This window comes from Phaeodactylum tricornutum, chromosome 4 (genome assembly GCF_000150955.2).
Source record: "Phaeodactylum tricornutum CCAP 1055/1 chromosome 4, whole genome shotgun sequence".
Classification (NCBI taxonomy): domain Eukaryota; phylum Bacillariophyta; class Bacillariophyceae; order Surirellales; family Neidiaceae; genus Phaeodactylum; species Phaeodactylum tricornutum.
This window is the reverse complement of record NC_011672.1, coordinates 1,042,370-1,059,406: the sequence shown is the minus strand read 5'-3', so window position 1 is coordinate 1,059,406 and position 17,037 is coordinate 1,042,370. Positions and strand designations below refer to the sequence as shown.

At 47.1% G+C, this 17,037-nt stretch overlaps 5 protein-coding genes across 5 annotated transcripts; 2 read left to right on the top strand and 3 right to left on the bottom strand.

Annotated features, from left to right (window-relative positions):
* Positions 1 to 638: 638 nt before the first annotated feature.
* Positions 639 to 4,103, top strand: PHATRDRAFT_44614 (predicted protein; the record flags this gene model as incomplete). The annotated part of the gene is made up of 4 exons (XM_002178593.1): positions 639 to 739; positions 839 to 955; positions 1,317 to 1,431; positions 1,689 to 4,103. The coding sequence occupies 4 exons, from the start codon at positions 639 to 641 to the stop codon at positions 3,867 to 3,869; spliced, it is 2,514 nt and encodes an 837-aa protein (XP_002178629.1). The 3' UTR covers positions 3,870 to 4,103.
* Positions 4,104 to 4,300: 197 nt separating this feature from the next.
* PHATRDRAFT_44613 (predicted protein) lies at positions 4,301 to 5,102 on the bottom strand. The gene has a single exon (XM_002178320.1). The coding sequence runs from the start codon at positions 4,961 to 4,963 to the stop codon at positions 4,439 to 4,441; it is 525 nt and encodes a 174-aa protein (XP_002178356.1). The 5' UTR covers positions 4,964 to 5,102; the 3' UTR covers positions 4,301 to 4,438.
* Positions 5,103 to 5,629: 527 nt separating this feature from the next.
* Positions 5,630 to 6,823, bottom strand: PHATRDRAFT_44612 (predicted protein; the record flags this gene model as incomplete). The annotated part of the gene is made up of 2 exons (XM_002178319.1): positions 6,304 to 6,823; positions 5,630 to 6,273 (listed from the first exon to the last, which is right to left on the bottom strand). Exons 1-2 carry the CDS (start codon positions 6,719 to 6,721, stop codon positions 5,630 to 5,632), a joined length of 1,062 nt encoding a protein of 353 aa, XP_002178355.1. The 5' UTR covers positions 6,722 to 6,823.
* Positions 6,824 to 9,706: 2,883 nt separating this feature from the next.
* PHATRDRAFT_44611 (predicted protein) lies at positions 9,707 to 10,670 on the bottom strand (the record flags this gene model as incomplete). Its single annotated transcript, XM_002178318.1, has 2 exons — positions 9,707 to 10,555; positions 10,638 to 10,670. 2 exons carry the CDS (start codon positions 10,668 to 10,670, stop codon positions 9,707 to 9,709), a joined length of 882 nt encoding a protein of 293 aa, XP_002178354.1.
* A 3,018-nt stretch (positions 10,671 to 13,688) lies between these two features.
* PHATRDRAFT_34079 (predicted protein) lies at positions 13,689 to 14,213 on the top strand (the record flags this gene model as incomplete). The annotated part of the gene is made up of 1 exon (XM_002178592.1): positions 13,689 to 14,213. The coding sequence occupies one exon, from the start codon at positions 13,689 to 13,691 to the stop codon at positions 14,211 to 14,213; it is 525 nt and encodes a 174-aa protein (XP_002178628.1).
* Between the last annotated feature and the right edge of the window lie 2,824 nt (positions 14,214 to 17,037).

Below are 17,037 nucleotides of genomic sequence, written 5' to 3'. Positions count from 1 at the left end.
CGAAAGGTGTCTCTGCGGAGAGGATCTTCCGTCGACCCTGAGCCCGGCTTCATGATCGACATGGAAATCCTTGGGAGCCTTTCCACCCACGTTCGACAGAGACGAATGGTGCCCAACGTTGGAGTGTTCGTTTCCTTTGGGTGCTGTTGCCGCGTGCTTGGTATTCGCAGCAGCATCCAGTTGTTGTTCTTTGTCGGTAGCGGCCATGTGCAAGGGCGACGACGACGACGCTGTTGTTATTGGCAACGGATTTGGAAAGACCGGAAAGGATGCCAACGATGGTCTCCGTAACGACGGCGACTTCTGGTTCAGCGGTAGCGCCGAGGGAACGAAACTTTCAGTGATCCAATGAATGGGAAGAGTCGCTAAGGTTGCCACTACCCAGGTCGACAGACCGAATACTTTATGGGTAGATGTTTTCATTTTCGAAGAAAGCCCACGCCAGGAACGCAATGGCGGCGAACGAGAACTCACAGTCAGTAATTGCAGTAGTCGTAATTGTTGTCGATAGACGACGATTGCTGTGTTCATTCACAGGCGAACAGCTTGGGTAGACTATGCGTATAGTGTGGACAATGGATAAATAGGACTCTCGGACGTTTGTGTGGGTGTTTTGTTTACCCTTTGGATTTGGTTGGATGGTACAGCAGGGTCGCCCGGTAGCCTGGGAAGGGCGTGTATCAATTTTGTATTTGCACACCTGCAAAAGTCTTCGGGAAGCAAAGCGGACCGTGGAATGGTACGGCACTCCTTTACCATTCGTGTTCCTGTGACTCCTACGGTACTCTTGAGGTACTAGCTAGTGAGTAGCTAGCTAGTAGCTACCGGGGTTTTTCAGGTCGCGTGATCTCGTAGGGTTCCGTTGTCTTCTGGATCCTTCCGAGTTCGGGTTTTTCTCGGTCGAACGCCCTTCTGATTCGGACGAGGTCTCGTCCCAGCGGAATCGAGCGCGAAGGTACGACACAGTAACAGATCGCACAACTCTAGCTGTCGCTGCTCTCTAAATAAAAGTAGTAGTAGTAGTAGTAGTAGTGGTGAGTCCAAACGAGCTCTGTACATACATACACCCCCGTGTTTTGCGTTGCGGTACCCGGAAGATCGTCCTTTGCGAGCTCGATTGTGTCGGACACGTCGAAGCTTATCAGCTTGGCGTTTCTCTGACTGTCTATGTCTGACGAATCACCATGCGAACATCAACTTTCTGTCGTACTCATAATTGCAAAACCCGTCCGGTGTTGGAGTGACTGTGAATCCCAGGGACTGTGAAATCTCGGTTCGTTTCCGGGTACTATTCCTGTACGGTATTGTTTCTACAGCGTCACCGTTGGGCGGGGGTACAAACCATCCCCCCCCCGTCCCGGTACCGCGTCTTCTCCCCCCTCGACGACCGCAACCGATTCCCCCGTTGCCCTTGCCACAGTCGTCGTTGCGGTACGCAATCAGGTTGTGACTACAATAAGCTTGGGCGACACATTATTCACACCTTGTGGTGTTACTTGTTCGTTCGTTCGACAACTTTGATCGACCACTTCGATCTCACCGTCCGTGAGAGCGACACAGGTTCCGTCGTGCACTGCACCAGCGCTCCTGGACTGTAGGGCTCTACGGCACGTCGTTGGAAAGGACCAACCAATCAACCAACCAACCAACCAACCAACTCATTCTTCCTCCCTGCCCCGTTGTTGTAGTGGCATTGCGGGGCTTTGGATTGCCGTCCGTGGATTGCTTGGCGGCGGGACGCACGGACATACCGTTTCGCCTCGGCGACGATGAGCTCCACGGCCGTTCCCAAGAAAAAGTTTGGCAAGAATCTCAACAAACTCGTGCAGGCCACGACGGCTCCACCGATTGTCAACCGATCCGCAGACCGTGGCAGTGTCCGGAACGGTCTACTCCTTTTGAGCACCAAAAAATCCGGGGGCGGACTCTTGGCCAACAAGAATAACAACAACAGCAATAACAACAACCCCGTCCCGAAAGCGTCCGGCACCGATGCGGCTCCGGCTACGAGCGCTTCCGCTGCTCCGGTAGCGCACACGAACAGCAAACCCAAGGCTCATTTGTCCTACGAAGTATCCACGCACGATGTTCTCCTCAGCGCGATTGGTGCTTCGCAGGCGGAAGCCTCCCTACCACCGGACGCCTGGGGCGTCCACCAGCAAAAGTCGCCACAGAAACCGCACGAAGCTCCCGCCGACAACCACACCGTGACACCATTGGCGGCGGAATCATTGACACTCCCCAAATCCACGGCTGCTAGTGAACCCGTCCGCGACGTCACGGACCCCGCACCGCCCGTGTCGACTATGTGGGACGCGTATGGCGGACGCGGCGGTACACCGGCGGCTGCTGCCGTGGCAAGCGATAGCATCGGTGTCCAACAATCAAGCGAAGAAGACTTGCAGGCCAATACTATGGCACGATTGGCCAAGGAACGGGCGGAAAAGCGACGCATGGAAGAAGAAGAGCGTTTTGTGGCACAACGCGAAGCGGCCAACGAACGATTGCGTGCACTGGAACAAAGACAGCAACAAAGAGCCGCTTTGGCGCCCACCACGAGCGAGCGTCCGTCCGTGACAACTGTGGGGCCACCGCGTACCTTGTGGGAACCCGAACGGGAAAACGCGAAACGTGAGACGGCAACGGACACGGATACAGCGGAACCAACTTTGCAAGAACCAAAAATTCATCTGGTGAGTTACGAAGATCGTGATCGGGGTGAACGAAACACTGATTCCGGTCCACGGATGCTTTACGATCCCAAAAGCGGAAGTATGGTAGCGGTGAAAGCTCCTCGTAAGGAACGAACGACGAAGAAAGGACATAAGGCATCTGATTCGGGATCAGAAAACGCCAAGTCAACGCGCAAGCCGAAAACCAAAAAGGAAGGAAATAAAGTCACGCTCGCTACCAAACCCGAATCTGCAAAGGCCAACCCGAATCGTAAGTTGCCTCGCACTTGCGGAGTGCTGTATGCTCGCGGTGCCAAGGGGAAGTATTATTGTGTAGATGGATGTGAAGCAGATTTTGGATACGGCTCGCACAGCGTTCCAGGAGGGCGCATTCGGAACCCACAAGCCTACGCCAACTTGATGAAAAAGCAAATGCTCAAGAGGGACGATCCATTTGAGGGATACGGCGATGATGGCTTTGATATAGAGAACTATGGTGTCAATGTCGACCACCAGAAAGTGCCTTTGTCGAATGGTTTCTCTATCGACGACGAACAGCCTCAACCTGTGGAATGGATTACCGCCGACGACAAGATTGAGCTGGTCACCGGAGCAGACGAATCCCCTACTCTCAAGCCAACGGCTAAAGAATGGGCTCCTAATCAAGCAGCACTCGCTGCTGCCTCAAAGAACAAGGCAGACAGCTCGGTGGAGAGCATGGAAGATACGGACGACCTTGAAGAAGAGGACGACGATGACGTTCAGATCTTGGGTCTTGGTTTTGATCCGACGCAGGACATGGACTTTGTTATGCATTCCCCATCGCATACTGCTGAATCTAGAGCGACGAGTCGTTTAGCAGGTGTGGGTCTTGAAGACTTAAGCTTGGATCCACCGATGTTGTCTTCGACGGTCAACTCAACGGAACCCCGCAGTCACATCTTTGCCTTTGGGTCTTCCGGAACCTGGGGCGCTGGTAAAATTGGTAGTAGACATGACGATGACTGGACTGTTCCCACTATTGGAAGTGGTGGAGGCTTGTTTGGCACGGATGTCTTTCGCTCCGGCGAAACGAGCTCGAACCAGAGCTCTCCATTTCTTACCATCCCGGCCAACAGCTCGTGGGGCTCTTCAATCGTCCGGGGTTTCGGTGGCGTTCCATCGAATGGTGATAAATCTTCCTCTCCCGCCGACTGATTTAGCAAGATTGCAGAATCTCTAAATGTTCCAACCACTTACTGCAAAGTACGACGTGGCAACAGAGCTGAAATGCCTCGAAACAAAGAAGCCAGCCTTTCGTTTGGCGTTCAGACCACATTTCTTAATGCACGATACAACGAACAGAGCGACAGCTTGGATGCTGGTTGTACCTTACAGCAGAAACATGATAAAAGACGGTCATCTCTTATGAAATCTTGTTAAATCTTTACGGAAAGTGATCGCTTTAGTAGCATATATTTCTCAATAACTGCTGCCACTGTCAATACTTGGCTGTCCCTTATTCCAAGAACAAGTGAATGCGCTTTTGTAGTTTCGTTTACAGAAATTTAAACAATAAAATGCACTCTTGAGGGAATTATAGGATTCCTTGATGCACTCTTGAGGGTTTTATAGGATTCCTTGATGCACTCTAAAGTGGATCTCTCAGTCAATAAAAGAGGTTACATGTGAGAACAGCGTTCCGCAGCAAATTTCAGCATCGCATACTCCGATGAACAAACTGTGAGTCCTTCAAGCATGATTGCGGCAGGAAGAGAACAATGTAGTTAGAAGCTCATACTTCGAGGTTTTGCTTCTGTTGTGTCGACATCCATCGAATCGTGATCACCTAAGTACTCGTCTAGCTTACTCCCCGAAAGCTGTCGTCGATTGTGTACCCGTAGACCGGACTTTTCGTGCCCGCCCCCTCCAGCAGCCAGCGACCCCATGGTACTAGTGAACGACTTTGGAACAATGCGGGGTGCATGGTAAGCATTCAGTCGATTTCTTTTCGGAGAGTGTAAATTAGGTTGGACAGGAATGGGGATTGCGGAATGGCTCACATGTCCGTTGTGGGCTTCCGACTCATCTTCATCACGACACCGTTTGCTGCAATTATTGTCGTAGACTGGAGCGCTTTCAGCTTTCGGATTAGAAGAAGAATTTTCTGTTGATGATTCTGAGCGGCCCGAAAGAAAGGAGCTTAGTGGAATATTTGTAAAAGAGCGCATTTGGGTGTTGCGTCGGTCCGATTGGTGAAGCAAATGGCTACTGGATGTAAGTTCGGCTTGAATGAATGAGTTCTTCGCCATCGACCCGAGCGTGCGCTCTGTTTTGGAGTAATGCGCTCTAGCGTTTTGGCCAAAGAAAAGAGATAGCTTAGTGTTGAGGCGATGGCAACTCGTCACGTCCTGGAAACGACGATTGCCAAAAACGATTTCTTCAAGAAAGGTGCGGTTTTATGATGGTCGCTTTCCCCTGATCTCTCTTCGTACAGGCGGAACGCGACATCTAAAAAATAGGAAGTTCCGGCCCGGCCCTACAAGCATAATGTAAACAAGATATTTCCAGTTATTGGCCATACTCATACTCGATATATAAAGGTCGGAAATGTCACTGACAAGGCACTAGGTTAAATGAATAGCTTTACGCAGTTGACTGGCAATACGCTAACTAGAGGGTCCGTCTTTCGCTGACTATGAAACAGAACATTTGGACTTGACCTACCGCCAACCAATTACCTAAAGGGAAGCAAATCCTTATTGGTCAAACTCTGACTGTGATATAGAAGATCGGAGAGAATGCGCAAAATTAGTGTTCAGAAGCTAATGTTTGTGACATGCACGCAGCGGTGTATTCTTTAAGTATCTTGTTTTCAGGTCAGGAGGGTCAAAGTTGATCATCGACTTCAATCGCGTGTACAACGCCATGAAGGCATTCCTTGAAGTATATGCGTTTATCCTATCGCGTCAAGATAATCATGCCGTTGTGCTATTGGAAAACATACCGTATTGCTCCCTCACTGAGATCACTGGTGACAGAACGGGTGTCTTTGTCAAGTAGGATACGCTTCCGTATGCTCCCTTTTGGAGGCCGCCGATGTATTCAAGCAGCTGTTGGTTCATGAGCGTATTGACAGGCGAGTCGAAATGGTGTTTATCAATGTAATGGGAATCCGATACGTTAAAGGTCCAATCAAGGTTGACGCAATTTGGAAATACACCACCACAGAGAGCTTCGTCTACCGGATGCTTCTGAAAAGTTCGAACGGCCTTGGGAAAGGATGTTGTCTTGAAAATCCCAATAATACTGTGCTGACGCAAGGCCGTTTGAATTTCTTGTTGAACCATGGGACTTCCCAAATTGTGCCTATGGATGCCGGCATTAAAGACGAGAAACTCAGGTTTAGGAGCAAGCTTGGCGATGTGCTGCTGAATGAGATCCGTCCAATTGTAATCCCAGGCATGTGGTGGAAATTGCTGACTTCTATTTGTAATTTGTAGCATCCTCACTTCCCGCCGGTTGACACGCTCCCACGTGTAGAAACCGTGGACTCTTGCTGATCCAAACTTGACAATCATGATGACAGAATTGTTGCGATTGTCTTGAAAGTACCGATTTTCTATTATTGTGTCAGTCAAGTAGCGCTTACCGATGGACCTGTAGTTGTCAAAGCGAAAGCAATCACACTGTTCGTGCGGACTAAAGAGGGTATTGGAGTAGTTCAACCAGTCGTTCCATGATGATCGCATCCTCGGTTTTAAGAGGTCAGGTCTTTCCCGATCGTCGATCCAGTAGCCTGTCGAGAGAAAATATATCAAGCTGATATATTGAAAGCGTGTGACGCTGTCCCCGACCATGGCTAGATTGAGATTGCGCGGCCTCGTATCAGACGCAAGAGCATCAAGGCTATTGGCCGTAATATTCACTTCTGATGGATCGGCCAAATCCAATCTGAACTCCAAGCTGTCAAATTTGTTGCTGATGAATAATGATGTTACAGACGGGCGTAATGTGAAGATAGTGATGATACCCAAAAGGAAAATGAAAATTGATCGCAAAGTTTTCATTTTCCAGCAAGACAAAGAGTCGTCTAACAGCCCTATCGCTAAGGAAATGCTCCACAAACAAATCAAAATACCATGTTTTGCAGTGTCAGAGTCTCCTTGTCATACTCGAATATGTTGTAATGACAGCGAGGGAAGGTCATTCGTATTCCGGATCGTGAAACGAAAGAGCGGACGAAAATACCTACTCGACAGCAGAAAACGATTACGAAGTATTCTACTCTTACAGCCATAGTTAGAGAAAAATCACAATATGGGACGAGCAGGGTGAAAATTACCCTATTTGGGAACAAACAAATAAGTGTTTTATTTTCGGTAGAAATACTATTTAAGTTATATTTTCAATTAACTTTAAATCCATTTGCTGTGGTTCATCATCTTAACTGTTTACAGCAGATACAATTAGAAAAAAATCTAGAGGAATTTCTCTATCCGGGCGACGCCTCTAGGCCGCAATTCCCCTATTCCGGCCAACCGAGATTTTCTAAGTAATATTTTTCGAGCGCGAAGTACCTCTTAAGTAACACAACCATTTAGCATCTTATCCTTTATATTTGTCTATGATCGTGTAGAGTATATTTCTCATTTATTGGCATCAGTAGGTGTTGGTGGTAAAAGAATCTGTTCCCGACGCCGAGCGGCATCATCTTCCAATTGTTCCGCCCCGGAAATCTTGGCCACCAATCGGAATCGGCGGAAGGCGGCCATTTCGAGAGCGTTTTGGTCCACCTGTCACAATATACACCAAGGCGACATGTCTCTGGGACAAGAGACGCCTAACACTGTCTATGGAAGTGTGAGTCAAGGTGGGAATCGTGTTGGGATTGTTTCCTTTATGTTGGCCATATTGTATGACCCGATGTATACGCTGTATGATCAGGGTTGTCCCGTATCGGAAGCCACGGGAGTTGAACTAAAGGATGGAGAATAGAACACAGTCCCACAAACTACAAGGAGAGTGACAAGCAGGATTGGTTACTCACCAAGTGGTTCTGTGTGACTTTTATACCTAGGAGAGATATTACTCTATGTGGGAGTAAGATTATCTGGCACATGGTAAGAGGTCTTTCATTTGTATGGACAGACCAATTCTCATGGACTAGTAGTAGAATAATCTTCCTCTCATTGTTTTAGAAAGTCATTGATCCAAATATTGCGTTAGCATAGGTCCTCGTATCCGCTGTCCAACCCGTGGGGAGTGTCGGAAGCAAGTTGAGTTTTACAGTCCCCAATTTCACTTACATTAGATGTATCGCTGGTCGTTCGTAATAACGCCCAACTTGTGTTTACCCAGTATTGTTGACACTGCGTTTTCCTGTTCCTTGTACCTACATTGGTTGTACTACGTAACACCACCAAGGCTTGCTAGTCGCAGTCCCCGACAGAGCAGACACTGGCGTTACCAACGTTGCCGAAACCACCGCCGTCAGTATGGCCGTGGCCAAAATAAAACTAGGACGGGTCCTTTCCGAGTATCCACCGTACGGATTCGAGGCTTCGGGTTGAGCGGAGGATGATTTGATGGTGGTGATATGGGACTTGCTGACAGCCTTTGAGGCCCAATGCCGTATTCGGAGCGGTGTTTGCGCTTGACCTTATTGCTGCTGTATTAAGATGAGGACAATCCACGGCGGCGGAATGCACGAAAGACACAGAATTGGTTGTACGGCGAACCGCATGTCATTGCACTTGAGCCGTTAGGACAGTTTGTAAAGATTGCGCCAAAAGGCGCCGCAAAAGCCGAGATTAATGTTGTTGATACCCCAGGCATTATGCTAAGGGACAGCAGAGATGACAATGTTGCTGACGGCGGCATCTGCTTTGCTCCGAAAACTGGTGATGGTTACACATGCAGAGGCTTAAAAAGTCTTGAGCTTTGGGCACCGGAATTCGAAAAACAATGGTGTAGAAAAGGATGTAGATTCTTTCTCACGTAGTACAACCAATGTACGTACGTAGGATAGTAACGCTGTTTGACAGTGCGTGGTAAACACAGGTTGGGCGTTATGACGAACGACCTGTGATACACCTAAGCGAACCTAGGGACTGTTAAACTCACTCGCTGACGACGCTCCCCACGGGTTAGACAGCGGATACGAGGACCTATGCTATTACGCAATATTTGGATCAAAGAATTTCTAAAACAATGAGAAGAAGATTACATTCTATAAACTAGTCAATCTTGCAAAGTCTGTTCAATCCAGTGAACAGTCTTACCAAAAACATAGCTAATCTTGAATCTTCCCACATGTGCATAAAACCTGTAAATATAAATCCCATACAGAATCCCATGGTGAGTAATGAATCTTGCTCCTTACTTGTCATGTGATTCGTGAGACTGGTTTTGTGTCTTTTCCTAACTGCCATTTGTATGTATCCTGTATTCATGACTCCAGGATACGAATGACTTCCGTATGTAACGCGAATACGGGGAATTTGCGCAATAAGGCCGACAAACTCCACACGTGACACGTAAACGCCGCACCCATCGGATTGGCTCACACTTGCGTTTTCCATGGGAGACCAGGGAAATCACCGTGACGTAGAATATAAGACTCATCGAAATCTGACTCGATTCAAACGTTCACTCTAGAGGGCATGCCGGCACGTCGACCTTTTCGAGTGCATTTTGGCCAAGCGATACAAAAAGAGATCATTTGGCATTTGAAGTAACTTGTTCAATGATTTGGGCTTCGGATGATGGGGATATGAGCGGTATGTGTATCAAGAGTCTTGCAACGTGGACAAAAACCATTTAATAAGGGTGCTGTGCTGTTCTTGCATGCTCTAAGGTTGAGAGCAACCATAGCGGTACGGACCCTGGGGAACCTGTTTGACAGTATGCACTGTGTCTCCTCCCCTTTTTGTCACTTTGTCTCTCTTTCCTTTGTTGGAGCTGACTGCATTAACAGGGCCAATCTTGATTCCTGTGAGATTCCCAAGCTTAGCATTTGATGATTGGTATTTCCGATATGAAGAAGTGGCAAGTTAGAGGTCCTCCTCCACTCTTTTGCTGCTCTCATGTTGAAAGCCTACACTGCACATTTGTACCAAAAAGCAACTGGGTCCAATGTCAAACAACAGAGTTGGAGACTTGCCGCTATTTGCCGGCCCCGGCAGTATGACAGGCGGGACTTGAACTTGAATGGTACCAAATCCTGATGGATCAAAGGGGGGCAAACACTGCGGACCACCGTAGTGTGGGTGTGGTGGGTACCGCAACCAGTGTGGGTTGTGTGGATGTGCCAGTGCATGTGCAGGTGGTTGCGGATGTGACTGGGGATGTGGGGGCGTATGAAAAGGCAAGGGCGGTTGGTGGGGATGCTGCTGTATGGGAGACGGATGCGGAGGCGACTGCAGAGCGGGAGACCATACAGAGATTGTCGGCGGGGACGTGACAGAAGCGAGGGCGGCAAGATTGATGCCGGTTTTGGAAACAGGCGGATCCTTGTCTGCCTGTACGGTCGGAGTGCTGGGTACGTTTGTGGTGGCTTCCGTGGTTGTTTGCGTGGACAAAGGTTTGAGAGGAATGTCCATTGCTTGATGTTCAACAACTGTTTTCGCAAGGTCGGGCGGGTTTGGCAAGTTGCCTTTACAACGCAACGTCTGGGGTCCCGGTTCTACTTCTCTTTCCGACTTCTCTGCTACCATCCTTGCGGCATTGGTGTAGGACAAAGTTAATTGGAGGAGGGTGGGTGACGATGATTCCGCATCCCCAAAATGCGCATTTTCCGGCGGGAATGGGGAGTTTGCTGGCGTCCGGACTGGACTGAAAGGCCAACCAGGCAAAGTTTTGCGGTTCCGCCGGTTGGGTTGCTGCCTCCTGACGGTGGGTGGCTGTTGGAAGGGTTGTACCTCTGCCAATGCCCAAGAGACCCTTGAGTGCTACCGTTGCTTTGTCAACTCAAGGATCCATGACGCGTTGATTTGGAATCAACTCTTCCATGTACATGTTGTCTCCACCTCCTTCTGGTGGAGAAAGATATCTTACTGTAGCAGATAGTGTTGACTTTGAATGTAATGTTGTCATCCCATCTGATTTTTTACTCAACACAAGGCCTTTACATATGTACTTTTGTAGATATTCCAAACTAACAAAAATCTTTTCTATTTGTTAAGTGTCTTAGAACAAATGTGTTAAACAAGATCTTATGTAGCTTGAGATACATCTTTTAGAAGAATGCCATGGTGATTGGTCCTTGATCAGTCCATGATTGACAATCACTGACCCATCATTGATGTGGTTGGATGCACTTGTAACTCCAAAGGGCATATCTGACGGACTTCCTGACATCTCTGATGCCAGGCGGAGGCATCAACATTGGATGACATCACTTCAGCACCATTGGCATTGTCCTGCAAATACCCAGGTTGTCTTGTACAACATCCGTTGTTTACACAGCCCTCATCTAACATTGCATACATCTCATTACGTGAAATGGATCCATTTCGAAAGAACAAGCTTGATCAGATGGTTGATCAGCACAAACAATGGGAACCGTCCAGAATGCTTCTAACTGTGGGGAGCAAAGTTCACAACCTAATTGAATACATTGGCAAAGACTGTGTACAACCAGAAGGATCCACCTTACTTCTCCCATCCATTTTCAACAGCACTGACAAGGCCACGAGAAATATGCTGTTAGGGGCACTAAGATATGTGGCATCCGACGCTGGATTTATGCTAGCTGTCAAGGGATGGGTTGCGGGTGACTGCCGGCTTGTACTCAAGTGCCAACGTGGGTTTGTATTCAAAAGCCAGCAAGAATTGTCAAAGGTCGGCAAGAAAGCAACAAGCACCATCCGCCCTATGAGCAAAGAACACGAATGCCCTTTTTTTATTTGCGTGAAATGGGACAATGAAAAACAACAATACAAGCTTGTTGCCGGGCATGGAAATAGAAGGCATTGCCATCACCTTCCAAAAGAGCCTTGCGACGTCCGAAAAGGAGTGGCTTTTCAAAGTGATGAGCAAAGAAGACTTAACATTGGACTGTATGCAAGCGGAGCGACTTCTCAACTTGTTCGCAACTACCACTTAGAGACAAATGGCAATACAATTGCAGATGGCACATTGGATTACTTGCGAAGGCTTGCTTGCAACAAAAGTAACAGAGCAGTGGCAGTTGCCCTTGGGCACAAAAGGGTTAACAACCTTGGCAAGAAACCCCTTACCAAAGCAGAGAAGCTTCTTCAGTATTTGCAGTCGGTTCCTGACGTTAGCTACATTGCCTTGTACTCGGAGCAAAAATCAGATCTTTTGAAAGTCTCTCATCGCGATTTCAAAGCGGCTTGTAGACGACGACAACTACGGGTTGTACGTAGAGCTGCAGATGAGCTTTCCGAACAAGAAGGCGAAGTTCTGGATTTCACGCAGTTTGATGAATCACTGGACTTTGAAACATTTGAGTCCACTACACGACAGGCAATGGCAATGCCCGACAAAAACAAAATGCTATTGATGGTGGCTTGGACAACCAACTACTCATGCAGGAAACTCTGTCAGTATCCACAGAGTACAAGTAGTGACACAGTCGAGAAATTGAACAATGTTCAAAGATGCCTCTATATGTTTGCTCTAACAACCCCAAACAGGAAAAATGTTCCAGTTATGTGGACGTACCTGCCTGCACAGTCACAATGGGCGTTCAAATGGGCACAGACAAGAGCATTCACTTTTCTCTTCCCTTCTTGGGCACGGCAGAAGATGCATTTACACATTACCGACGGAGACAAGAACCTATATGATCCATTTCGAGGTGCAATACAGGATGGAATCTTCCCAAATTGTGTTCATCGACTATGTGGTTACCACTTTCGCAGTCGAGGGGAGTTGACAAAAACCACAACAACGAAACTTGAGTCAAAAGGACGTGCATATTATAGGATTATTAAGGCCTGGATTCGATCTTGGTGCTGCTATATTGAAACCCTTGCAGAATACGAGGAATCAAGAAGTATATTCAACAAGTGGATTGATTCCGATGAAGTTACAAACAAAGCTTCACTGACTAGGAACATTGCTGTTTTAATCAGCAAATCTCTACTCACTTCATTTGATCCAAACCTTCACAAGTTTCTTCGTTGTCATTTTATGAAAGTGTTTGGGTACGACAAAGAAGCATCTCAAAGCTCTGAAACAGAGAACAGCGTCATAAAGAGGGGGCCCACAAATCCTAGTCAATCAATTTCACGCTGCACAGAAGGGATAGTTTGCAACAACCAATCGCGTGAAAAAAAGAACAATCAGAAATCTGCTGTTTCTATTGATCAACAGCGAGTTCTAGGGAAGATTGCCATGTGGAAAATGGCATTGGATGAGTTAGTTGACACAGCATACAAAACTTGCCTTGAGCAATCCGCCAAATCTGAGAAACTTGTTCTGTGGAGAGTCAGTGAAACACAGTTTTACGTCAAAGTGAGGTTGTACAAGGACCATCAAGGCAAGACATATGATAGCCACAACTTTGACCTGTATATGGTACCGTACTTTGAGCGCACACGGGTTGTCACAGTGAAAACGGATGGCCATGGAAAGAAATATCTCACTTGTACATGTTGTCTGTATGAGCGACATCGAATACCGTGCGCGGACCAGTTGAAAGTTCTCGGAAGAATGCCAACTACTCAGGATTGCTCTCTCATCCACACCAGCACATATGAGCACTGCTATTTAAAGCCAGGCTTCGAAGATGTTACAAACAAAATGACAGAGGTTCTAGACTCTGAGTTAGATGGCCCACACTTTGGAGAAGATGCAGATAAGATGTGGATTGTTGGGAAATCCGGAAATCCTGAAACTCCACTGAGTTATTTTGAACGCAGTCTTCCATCATGCCCACCTCTTATTTGACAAGGAAATTTCTGGTACTGCAGTGGCCAAACACAGTTGGTGCAAGCTCAACAGGCGGGTGCGTCTTCAGGGATATCTTTACAGGAAGAATCAAGCTTGTCACAACAAGCTACTACAATGCAGCAGCAGTTTGTGATTGAACATGTTGATGATGGTAGTCCAGGGCAAGATTATGATCCCACCAATGTACACGACAACACAGAGAATGACAGTTTGCAAGATGAAGATGAATTGGAAACAAATAGACTGAGATGGAAAAAAGCCAGAAACCAGGTTTTTGCCAACTACCTACCCTACTATAACATTCTTGCCAAAGCGGCGGAGACATCCTTTGCATCATTCTGTGAAGTGCAGAAGGGCTTTCCTGAGTTTGTAAAGAAGGTTGTTTCGCTTTCTCGAGAAGAGGAAGAAACTAGAAATGGTGGGGCAATTGATACTTCTATGGGCCTCCCCACTGATCGAGCAAAATCGAATCGGCGACGAAAGCCATTTTACAGTCCTGACCGTAGAAGTGATACCAGAAGTACAAAAGAAAGGCATGACCAAGGCAGCAAGTCCACGGATCAGAACGGGGACAAGTCCCCGGATCAGAACGGGGACGAGACCACGGATCAAAATGGGGACAAAACATTGTCGTTTTAGGGCGTTCCAGTACTCCTGTGCATAGCTTGGCAAAATCAATTAAAAATTTACTTTCACACAATTTGTGAGGGGAAACAAGTTTCTCAAGTAGCAATACTCGAGAGCAAAAATGCTAGACAGCAAGTGGCAAAGCCCGCCCAACTCAGTGTGTGGTAGATGTGCAACTAGTCCAGGGTGATACCTGTTTGCTCATCAAACTTGATTCCTATGGAAATCTTAGCTGTACAGAACTGGACAACTTGTCACTAGGTATTGTTGTTAACCAGTATTCGATTGGAGAGCCATGGTTGAGGGATTCTGACGCGGTTAGGGAATTCCTAGGATGTAGTTTACTCTGTTAGAACAACAATTCTCACGTTCAGAATCGTTCATTAAGTATGTGTGGACACTTCCTTATATCGACAATTACTTAGCGTGAAGCCTTGTTTGTTAGAGAACCGTGGATCGTGTACCAACTAGATACGTAGGATAGGACAATAGTCGTTTCCTAAGTAAAGCTAGATGACGAGAAAGATTCGATCACGCGAGGGAACCGTCACGTGGTCGTTGCACACCGAACAATCGGGATCGGGATTAACAACCCGACTGTCGTCAATAGTCAAGTATGGTTGACAATACAAACTGACGGGTTTCCGCGAGGGTGATCAATCAGTGTTGACGAAACAATTGGATGAGCAGATCCCAACACGCAGGTGGCAGATCTCTCAACAGGAAAATCATACAACAAACACAACACGAGTAGTAGGAAGGAATCTCAACAGACCAATGAGTAAGACCTACAAATACTACCTTTGTTGTACAGTTGTATGGGGGGTGACAATAATTACTTGTTAAGAGTATAATAGACGGCTGTGTCAGCAAGCCCTTTTCAAACATTGTGAGACTCTTTACAAAGAGATCAGATTGCAAGGAAAACATTCCAAAGTTGCATTTGTGCACTAACATACTCCTGGGCATGGTTGGAATTCCATGCTGTGGCAGATCCATGATCAAGTGGATTGCCCCACCACTGAGTTTTTGCTCTTCAATTCCTTTTTGAATGGGTCTTAAATAAAATAGACAATTAACAAATTAGCACTCACTTTTTCGTTTAGTATCCTGGAAATAGAAGACTATATTTATCAGCTGGAATCTCTCTCCAAATAAACCCGGTGAACAGCGCAAAACATGCAATGGAGTGGTACTTTGTTGCACCGTGCGCTGCGTTGAACTCAGCAAGAGAGGGGCCCAAAGTGACCAGATGGAGAGTGGTTGTCAATCATCCTTACAGGAGTACCCAAACTACTAGGTTGCAGATGTTTTCCATTGAACAAACTGATGACGCAAAAGACGTCAGCGGGTCCAAGTCAAAGGAACTTCTTTTGAACAACATGTCAAAGTGGACGCAAACACGTCAAGCAATTTTCATTGAAATCTCCATTGCGTGCGGTATTCATGAGAAAATCGGATGGTTTAGTTGTTGAAGCAGGACGGACAACGCTCTTCACGACAATAGCAATGATCAGGTTGATCTCTTGTTTTGGCTTCACTAAAGACGCGATGGCTTTGGGAGTCTGATTTAGCATGAGAGCTACTTTCACTTCACATCAAAGACCCTCGGCTGAAAGGCCTCAAGAGTAAAGGAGCTGTATTTGACAATTTCTGACTTGCAGTACAACGACTTTATCTTCGTGAGAAAAACGAAGAGGGGCTGTCCAAGAAAACATTGCTTCGTTGCCAGCCCATTCCCTGGTACATTTTGAGAGACGCTGTGTCTATAGATGCCCATAGATGCGAAAGCAGTGAAACGGGGTAAGAAAGGCAAAACAACAGCAACGTCTCAAATTGAACGACAGCAGTTTGTACCATAGCAGTCCCCGCGTCAGCTCGATTCAACATTCACGGTCTATGCGCAGAAACAGATATCAAATTCTTCCTGTGCCCTTCTTTTGGACTCATACCGCTCATATCCCCATCATTCAAAGCCCAAATCATTGAACAAGTTGCTTCAAATGCGAAATGATCTCTTTTTGTATTGCTTGGCCAAAATGCACTCAAAAAGGTGGACATGCCGGCATGCCCTAGTGAACGTTTGAATCGAGTCGGATTTCGATGAGTCTTATATTCTACGTCACGGTGATTTCCCTGGTGTGCCCCGCAATTGGACGTCACGGCGCGGCTTTGCTCGACCGAGAGTCGGTCAAGAAACTACGTCTCACTTATTTTACAGTGAGACAGTGCTACGACATAGGATTCGCCAATCGAAAGTCTATGTAGAATAGACACGAAAGGCCACATACTACCACGGCAAAACAAAGAAATTTGACTCCGTTTCGGACGCTCGACATCCAACCATGAGAAATGCTGCCACGCCGAGGACCCTGATGGATCAGATAGAAAACCCTTTCGACTTTATCAACGAACAAGGCGCAAGATCTTGTCAACTTTCTCTATAGTGCAACAACTCATTCCTCGAACACTTGGTATCCAGAAATGAAACGAGGTCGGAGATGTGAGGAACGTTCTTCGATGACTTTTGGAAATGCATCGGCGAATGCCTGCTTGCTTTGGATCTGGATGCTGTCATCGCTTTCCGATTCGTATACTTGCAGCGCTTTCCGCGGCACGACTAGGTCACATGCATATAAAAAGATGATTCCTAAGGTCAACTTTGTGCAGCTAAAAAGAAGTGCTTTACGTCTACGGCAGAACGACTACGTTTCGAATGATGACGAGCTGTCCAATCTCCTCCGATCCTACGGCTACGATCGACGATTATTGGAAATCCGTCCCGGGGATCTGCCACTTCTAGCGGAAGTGTTCGTGGACGGAACCTCCGTTTTGG